This window comes from Leptonotus elevatus, chromosome 3, assembly GCF_054856555.1.
Source record: "Leptonotus elevatus isolate MCC_2025b chromosome 3, RoL_Lele_1.0, whole genome shotgun sequence".
NCBI classification, from domain to species: Eukaryota; Metazoa; Chordata; class Actinopteri; order Syngnathiformes; family Syngnathidae; genus Leptonotus; species Leptonotus elevatus.
Genome location: NC_141241.1, coordinates 28,042,601 through 28,051,737, shown reverse-complemented (window position 1 = coordinate 28,051,737; position 9,137 = coordinate 28,042,601). Strand labels below are relative to the sequence as shown.

Genomic DNA, 9,137 nt, shown 5'->3' with positions numbered 1-9,137 from the left:
ATATATTGGTTAGCACGTCCGCCTCCCAGTGCAAAGGACGTGAGATCGAGTCCGGGCTTCGGCCTTCCTGGGTGGAGTTTGCATGTTCTCCCCGTGCTTGCGGGGGTTTTCGCCGGGTACTCCGGTTTCCTCCCACATTCCAAAGACATGCATGTCAGGTTATTTGAACTCTCCAAGATGTCCGCAAGTGTGATTGTGTGTGTGGATGGTTGTTCGTCTCTGTGTGCCCTGCGATTGGCTGGCAACCAGTTCATGGTGTACCCCGCCTACTGCCCGAAGCCAGCTGGGATAGGCTCCAGCGACCCTTGTGAGGACTAGCGGTTAAGAAAATGGATGGATATATATAATATATATATATTATATAGATATAATATATATGTAAATTATATATGTAAATTATATACATAAATTATATATATAATATATATATCCATCCATCCATTTTCTGTACCGCTTGTCCTCACAAGGGTCGCGGGGTTGCTGGAGCCTATCCCAGCTGGCTTCGGGCAGTAGGCGGGGTACACCCTGTACTGGTTGCCAGCCAATCGCAGGGCACACAGAGACGAACAACCATACTCACAATCACACCTATGGACAATTTGGAGTGTCCAATTCACCTGCCATGCATGTTTTTGGAATGTGGGAGGAAACCGGAGTACCCGGAGAAAACCCACGCAAGCACGGGGAGAACATGCAAACTCCACCCAGGAAGGTCGAAGCCCGGACTTGATTTCACAACCTTTGCACTGGGAGGCGGACGTGCTAACCAGTCAGCCACCGTGCCGCCACTATATATATATATTTATTATATATATATATATATATATATATATAGTATATATAGTATATATATATAATCTGATTTTCCAATCGTTTTTTTCCCCATTCCAATGCCAACGCTGCAATATATATATATATATATATACTATATATATATATATATACTATATATATATATATATATATATATATATATATATATGCCAACGCTGCAATATATATATATATATATATATATATATTGCAGCGTTGGCATTGGAATGGGGAAAAAAACGATTGGAAAATCAGATTTTTTTCCACTATTGATTATTTTAATGACAAGCAACAGAAGTTTGATCATGGTCGACAAGAGAATTCTAAAGGATGAAAAGTGAGGAACGCATCTTTTCAAAGGTCCGTCTATATAGTATTTTACTCGTGATTGTATTATGCACAAGCAAAGCTATTTTTATTAACATTTTATAAATAAAGACATGACTGATGGTTAAATTTTACATATGACTTGAATTGTAATGTTACCATACTGTTGACATCAAATACATGCTAATCTGTCCTCCACTTTATCAGCTGTGAGATTTTGCTGACATGCTCTGAGGGCCTCAATCAACTCTCCCGTATGAGCTTTGGATCCACGACTCTTCGTCCATTCTTTGAGGAGCTCTCTGGCTGTCTCTTCCAGATCTGTTGGATACTTCATCGAGATAGACTCCAGCTTATTTTCATTCAAACACAGCTTGCGTCCTAACTTTCTCCAGGAACGCCCTACATTCTCGACAATCACTTCTGTGGCATTGTCCAGCTTGGCTGCAGAGGGGGGGTGGGGGAGGGGTGTAAAAAGAAACGGGGACATTTAATATTTGCATGCCAAATGCGATGCCAATTAAATTAAATAAAAATCCAAATTGACCAAATATAAAAAATAAATATTCATTCATAGGGCTGGACAATTATGGAAAAAAATTATAATCATGATTAATTTGATTGTGATTGAAATCGCGATTAATAAATATTTTAGTTACTCATTGATTTTAAAAAATAATAGTTTTTCAACTACTAAAACTCAACTATACTCAAAACTATGATTATAGCCTTCCCCATTCATCCCTTCACGTTGAACACGTTATTCTTAAACACTATTTCTTATTTTTGTCAAATATAAAATAACCTTGTAGATATGTGAATTTCAAGCCTCTTGCATTTTCATTCTTCATTTTCATTCTTTAAGGGATACTAAATGGCGCGTTGCCGGTCACGGCAAAATATCCACTTCGTAAATAAATCGAACGATTTCTGCAGTTCACTAAAAATTTTGCAACTAAAAGGTGACAAATAGAATGTTTCTCCGTTACCACGCCGTCACATTAAAACCATGCAGTATAAAATGTATGAAACTTCAGTTCATAGCGTGTACAATGAAACTATACCTCTCTCCGTTTCGCAAAGTTGGGGACATTCCGGTGGTGACAGAAAGCTGCTCAGCTTTTCCGACAGATCCTGTCGTTTTATTTCTTTAAGAAGTTTTGACAGCAACTCTGTGTTATCTTGACTTAGCACACCTTTTTCAGTCAAAGACTGGAACAGTTTACATCCGCTGTCGATCTTTTCCAACTCCCTTTTTCCAACTTTGTCGCCGCACAGATACTTGAGACTGCCCAGTTGTTCGGCGCTAAGATGGTTGGATATATCCAGTAAAAGTGCGTTAAAATGTAAAGAGCCCATTGCTTGACGCGGAGATTTCTTTGAAACTATCGTCCTGAAACCAGTTAGTTTTACTTTCACTTCCGTGTGTCAAGGGCAGAGTATCGGTAAAGTTAGCAAGAGACTGTCCCTACTGGCGAGATTAAAGAGCACAGTCCACCGACAATGTGTCAACATTTCTGGCTTCCGATTTAACTCTTCATAACACCATTATAGCCCTTACTGGCCATCTAACGTGAAAAGACGAAGTCAAGCCAGCCGTACAGAAGTTTATTCATACTAGGTATTACGATAATAATAAAATAAAGTTAAAAAATAAAAATTAATATAAATAAAGGCTGGCTAATAATAAAGAAACCATCCTTTCAGTATTGGAAGACCAGTACCGTGTTTCGACACTAGTCCAGCCCAGGTCACCACCAAAAGAGGTCCCATCCAAATCTGGTGTTGCATTTCAAAATAAAATTAAACTGATAGCTATTTCATTGTTATTAGTATCCCTGTCATTTGCTGTCTCTTAAAAAATTACTTTTTGCGTTATTATAACTATATTTTATTGATGTCAATACACGTTTTGTGCGTGTGTGTGCGTGTGTGTGTGTGTGTGTGTGTGTAAACTGTCAGTCCTTTGCATTAATCAGTATCCAAAAAGTTGAGCTCATAAAAATTGGTGACCCCTGTTCTACATTAACCTAAAAACAACAGTTAAAAGCAGTTTTACTGCACTGTTGAATATATCATTTTATTGTCAATGGTGCAGTATTTTACATAGTAATGAAATGTAGCATTAGCTTAAGATGCAGGAGGTGAGTTCAGAGCAACAATTGACATTCACATTTTACAGAAACATGGAACATGTAAAACAACAGAAAATAAACCAGAGAATGTCCCCCGTAATTTATATAAGGACATGAAAGAAAGAACAGATAAGCAAGATGTGAGCAAAGATTGTATGATAATAAATCAAGCAAGGTAACAAGTTTTTGGCTGGGTTTGGTTAAAGGTACGAGCTGCAGTTATAAAGAATGTTCACCCGACGAATGTCAATGGCGCTCATTCTGTTAGCCCTACCAATGGGCACATTATTGTCAGGGATAGGGACTATTGTTGCTTGTCCGTTCTTGGAAAAGGCAAACCTGTTACAAACACAACAAACGTAATTAGTTATTAATGTTTGGTCATTGCTTGTCTATCTGTCTCTCAATCTGTCAATCAATCTCTCTATCAATCAATCTGTCAATCAATCTGTCAATCTATCTGTCTGTCTGTCTATCTATCTATCTATCTATCTATCTATCTATCTATCTATCTATCTATCTATCTATCTATCTATCTATCCATCCATCCATCCATCCATCCATCCATCCATCCATCCATCCATCCATCCATCCATCCATCCATCCATCCATCCATCTATCCATCTATCCATCTATCTATCTATCTATCTATCTATCTATCTATCTATCTATCTATCTATCTATCTATCTATCTATCTATCTATCTACTAGTCTACTTGACTGAGCCATACATTTATCATATACTAGTAAGATGTTGTTTAATAATCTGTTGAATGTTATAGTTAACATCTGAATAAAGATGTAATTTATTTCAAGATCTGTAACGCCCCTTTGCTGTGGATTACCTTCCATAGTGCATGACAGAGTTGTAATCATAGGGAGTGCCAAGGTTTCTTGTATTGAGCTTCATAAAATTGTTCTCCGTTCCTGCAGGAAATTGTTGAGAGTTAAGTTATATATATAGATAGATATAGCTATATATATATATATATATATATATAGATAGATAGATATAGATACACGCCCCCCCCCCCCCCCCCACACACACACAGGTTGTCTTGCAGATTTTAATGTGAACCCACCAGACTCAACATTCTGAAGGAAGATTCTAACATGATTGTCCCTGTCAGATCGAGTCTGTTCATGATTGAATCCCATGGCGTGGAGCAGTTCATGTTGGACTATCTTTTCGTAAACACAGCCCCGGCGATTCAGAGACACTGTTTGACCACCACCACGACGTCCAACAAATGAATAACACCTGCAAGAGACCAAAGAATAAGGAATCTTCATTTACGTGAAAAAAAGTACATGTATTTGCTGCAATATGTGTAAGTGATTATGAAGTCTTATTCAGTGCAATCTGTTGCAGTGCTTTTGCTCACCCAAAAAAATTTTCATTAGAAATATTGCTGTGTATCTGATCCAAATGGCATTGCGATCAAAACTGACCTGTTGATCTTTCAACTCATAATCATATTTTTATGTCAAAACCCTTTTTTGTACAGCCAAAATAAAGGAATTTCTCTTACTGTTCAAATACATTTGGATGAGAGTGGAAATGTCACAAAATGTTCATGAGACCAGGCTAGTGTGCGGATTGTGTTTTCCATACCCTGAGCGGGACAGGATGTCCACAAAGTCCCTTTGTCGATTCCGTGGGGTGAAGCGAATGCAAGTGGATGCCGCGAAGGACCGCAGGCCATTAACTATAGTCTCTCTTTCTCGAGTAGCTTGGTTAAAAGTAAAAAGAGATGCAGTGTTTTTATTTTGAAACATTAGAAAATAATAAATGACACAATGTCTAAGAAAAGGTTTTGGCAAACAGGAGGTGCCCTAAAGGAAATTTGTTCTCTATCATTGGCTTAAAATGCATCCATAAAGTTAATATTTGGATTGGAAACACTTTGGATGAACTTAATTCAGGTGAATTATGAATATATTAAATTTTATGAAATCACATAAACTTAATATATTCACTTTCGACTAAATTAATTCAATCGTGTGAAACGTTTTTTTTTAATTGGTAAATTTATAATCTTAAATTGGTTCAACAATTCTCTTTTTAAAGTGTAGACAGATTTCAAAAGTGGATGCTTAAATGTATCTATATTATATATATTTTTAAGGGAGGAGTTAACACATCAAAAAGCTCAACATAAAATTCATAAACAAACAAAATTGTCACTAATTGGATGAGAAGGTGATGCATGTGTTAAAGCTTGGAGGAAAAGTTGTGGTTTATAATTTGAACCTTACATTATTTACTACGACTATAAATAATCAAGTCAGAAAGTCCGCTGCATTCTTGATTTCATACGGGCACATGTGCATATCAATGGAACTGTCTGCATACGCAATTACTTTGAAGCAATCGGTCTTTGTCAGATACTAATTATAACTATCAACTTGTACAATGGAAATAAATACAACCACTATAGTTCAGTGCATACTTTGTTATGCACTGGCAGTGTATTATTATAATTGATATCCATGCAAATGCTCCTCACGATAGTTATTAATGAAAAGCATCACCTCCCAAATGCAAGAGCAGAGTAAGTGCAAGCCAGCAGGGGCCAGGAGAGAGAGGTTCATTTCAATGCATGGCCCCAATTTGCTGTATATTGTGTTTTGTTTTGCTTTACTTGAAAGGAAAACATGAGGAGGTATTGCTGCAAGATATTGAGGCTAAAGATTTTGTTTAGTGAAGGTGCAACAATCAAAAAATATGAAGTTGCTTTTAACCACTCAAGGAACAGCAATATCACATTCACTTTTTAAAGCTAGATGATTACTTACAGTAGTCTCTGGAAATACTGTACGGCACATAGACAAATCCATCCGAAGCTTTTGGCCACCGGCACCTGTCTCTTGTGCATCGATCAGCATTCTGTAGTCCAGTTGGTACGGCTATGTCTCCAAACATCACAAGAGGTTCATTTGGGTTCTTGCCTAGAAAATTATAGTTTTTATTATTGTAAATCGCTGCATTTGCAATTTTACACTTGTTTCTTAACAAATGCATAGCATGCATAATTCACAACAACAATAGAAATGCTTTATAGCTTTCAAATGTTTACAAAGACATGAATGTCATTGAGTTATGGCTGTTTGCTATTATAGTCAATGGCAAACGTTTTTCATTTGAGACCGAATTGCTGGCGCTTAGATGTCTTTTTTTTTTTTCAGATCATGCAAACTTTCATCTGCATAACACTCAACAGTTAGTGCATGATTTCTTTACGTTCATCCCTAAAACTGTCCAAATTTACAATTATAGCATTTTATAATAGCACCACCATGGGTGAATTGATCAGAAAAATATTACAGTACCAGTGGTAGACATGCATGGGGGATGCATGGGATTTTACACATTTTCACACTTTTCACACTTCCATGTATAACAGTGTTTAGGTGGAAATAGTCAGGTAGGATATAAAAGCAAACAAATACTATATCTACACTTTTAAAACTACTGGGTCAAAAATAACCCAATTTTGGTATACAAATAAAAAATCGGACTGACAAGCTACTTGGGTCAATTTGATGGGGTTATCTCGTGTGGACAGTGGACAGTAGAATAATATGGCTGCAATGTGTTGTAAATTTACCAAGCTTATATGTAACATTTTCAACATGAACACCATACAAATCAACTTGCGAATGTGATTGGTTAGCTCGGATCCAATCATGTCCACTGCAATCATCTATGGGTCCGAAGGGTTTAAGAGTATACTTCAACATTAAAAATATAATTTTAGTTAAAAATATTCCACCAACGGCTGGTTTAACAATTATAGAAACATATTAAATGAGGTTGGTTATTGCAATGCAGTTTATTTAGGGCAGCCAGTCCCCCTTTGTTTCATGACTCACCACTAACTGACAAATTCTAAATAAAATAAATAAATAAAACAAAGTAATCATCTAGTACTGTACTTTAAATACATCACTATCTTGCTAGTAAGCAATAAACAGAAGCGAGATTAACATACCAACATTAACATTTGCCTTTTCAATCAGCGTGGAAACACTGAAATCATCATCGGCAATGGTGTTGTCTTTGAGAAAGAAGCATAAGAAACACACAAGTGTCATTATTTATTGCAATTATTGTCAGTTGTTTTATTTCATAGAATCTATGCCTGTCTTACCTGAGTGTTTGTTCGTCTTTCCGAGATAACCCTGAAATAGAATAATTAAGTGGATTACGTGAAATGAAAAAACTGAATCTTGTAGTGAATTCATATCCTTTCATTATTGTCTTTTAAGTCATTAAGTCATGGATAGAGTGCACAAAGAAAAGCTTGCTGATGAGCTGATCTCATATCAGCTGTGTTGGAGAAGGCAAACATCCAAAACCTGCAGGACTCCGGCCCTTGAGGACCGCGTGTGCCCACCCCTGCTTAGAGTATAAGCCATAAATGTATCATGTACAACATTATACTGACTTTAAATGTAATCATTTTCATTTGTTAGTTTATGTTCATACATGTTCTCAATGATTCCCATTAGAATCAGGGTTGTGAATGCATTTGTTTATTAAAATTCTTGAAATACTTGACTAAAATAATATAATACAAATAATATATAATATAAAATAAGACTAAATACCATATAAAAATATATGATAAGAAAATGATCATTCCTTACTTTTATGCTGAAACTCTGGACAGAGAAAAGGAGGAAACTCAGTGCTGCAATGTGGAAGATCATGACTGCTGATAGAATAGCCCACCATGAAAGTATCAATAGAAGTGTTTCACCTTATATATGGGAAAGACAACCTATTGTTGTCCATATAAGGCATGTTACTTACAAGAATGGTCAAGGAAATACAAACGACTGCTCCAAATTCACATTTAAACACTATCCAATTTTGACTGTCTCTTTCTTGAAATGATAACAAATAGATCATCTCCAACATTTATCTGTTTGTCTATTTTTATTTTTATTTTTATTTTAAATTTAAAAAAAAATATTAATTTTTTTATTTTATTTTTGGGAGTCTTCTGACTCATCCGGCAGCAATGCCTTTATCACTGATGGCAACATGCACAAACGAGCCACATCATGACCACTTGTACAATAACAAATGAGAGATTGTCAAATATTGGATTCATATTCGACGGACATTGTCAGAGTGGTATTCATTTGAAGTATTATTGTGGATGTAGTTTAGAATGTTGTAGATTAGAAGAACCTTGAATGGAATATTTTAAACTTTTTTTTGGTAACTAATTGAGGTAACCAAAATATTAGACAAATATTATGATGCAGTCCATTTCTACACTACAAAACTACCAACCTCAATAATAAAAAGATTGTGAAATACCTCGCTGAGTGTATTTTATATCAAAACTGCGGATTATTGCCTTTTCAAAGGCAACATTTTAGATACAACTCTCACTCATTTCCAAAAAGACAAACTATAGAGACCAATACTGTCACTTTTTTTTTTAAATAATTGTCAAAATGTAACGTTTTAAAGTTTGATACTAAAATTGTCCCATGACCAGTGTCCTAAAATGTACTTCTTTTTTTTTTACTCCTGAAATATTCATTAAAAAAAACTGCATTTACTGCTGTGGCAGTTGTTACTTAAACAGCAATGAGTTTGTGAAATATTCCAAGCTTCCGTTCCTTCCATGGACAGGCTTGGCCTGACAAAGAGGAAGTATCCAGCTCCCCTGCTTGTATGGCAACATCTTCTGAACTCAAAACAGTTTATAGCCACAGTGCACTGCCCATCATTGTTTACACCTCAAATTCAATCAAATCATCTACAAAAGAACTACGTTTAAAATAAAAAATTTAACATGGCGGGGCACAGAGAAACCATGTGAGGAAAGACAACCAGGG

General features: G+C 36.0%; 2 protein-coding genes across 2 annotated transcripts; both read right to left on the bottom strand.

The window, feature by feature from the left end:
• Positions 1–1,095: 1,095 nt before the first annotated feature.
• Positions 1,096–2,601, bottom strand: fadd (Fas (tnfrsf6)-associated via death domain). The gene is made up of 2 exons (XM_086071761.1): positions 2,205–2,601; positions 1,096–1,584 (listed from the first exon to the last, which is right to left on the bottom strand). Exons 1-2 carry the CDS (start codon positions 2,497–2,499, stop codon positions 1,313–1,315), a joined length of 567 nt encoding a protein of 188 aa, XP_085927887.1. The 5' UTR covers positions 2,500–2,601; the 3' UTR covers positions 1,096–1,312.
• A 598-nt stretch (positions 2,602–3,199) lies between these two features.
• On the bottom strand, positions 3,200–8,027 carry LOC147178100 (high choriolytic enzyme 1-like). Its single transcript, XM_086070688.1, has 8 exons — positions 7,929–8,027; positions 7,430–7,460; positions 7,271–7,336; positions 6,075–6,227; positions 4,891–5,008; positions 4,358–4,536; positions 4,121–4,202; positions 3,200–3,614 (listed from the first exon to the last, which is right to left on the bottom strand). Exons 1-8 carry the CDS (start codon positions 7,989–7,991, stop codon positions 3,476–3,478), a joined length of 831 nt encoding a protein of 276 aa, XP_085926814.1. The 5' UTR covers positions 7,992–8,027; the 3' UTR covers positions 3,200–3,475.
• Between the last annotated feature and the right edge of the window lie 1,110 nt (positions 8,028–9,137).

Excerpts from the sequence above, each read along its gene's own strand:
- fadd (XM_086071761.1), bottom strand. The coding sequence starts at position 2,499 with ATGGGCTCTTTACATTTTAACGCACTTTTACTGGATATATCCAACCAT. Across the intron at positions 1,585-2,204 it reads ACTTTGCGAAACGGAGAGAG|CCAAGCTGGACAATGCCACA; the intron begins GTATAGTTTCAT and ends CCCCCTCTGCAG.
- LOC147178100 (XM_086070688.1), bottom strand. The coding sequence starts at position 7,991 with ATGATCTTCCACATTGCAGCACTGAGTTTCCTCCTTTTCTCTGTCCAG. Across the intron at positions 4,537-4,890 it reads GACATCCTGTCCCGCTCAGG|GTGTTATTCATTTGTTGGAC; the intron begins GTATGGAAAACA and ends GGTCTCTTGCAG. Across the intron at positions 3,615-4,120 it reads TCTGTCATGCACTATGGAAG|GTTTGCCTTTTCCAAGAACG; the intron begins GTAATCCACAGC and ends TGTTTGTAACAG.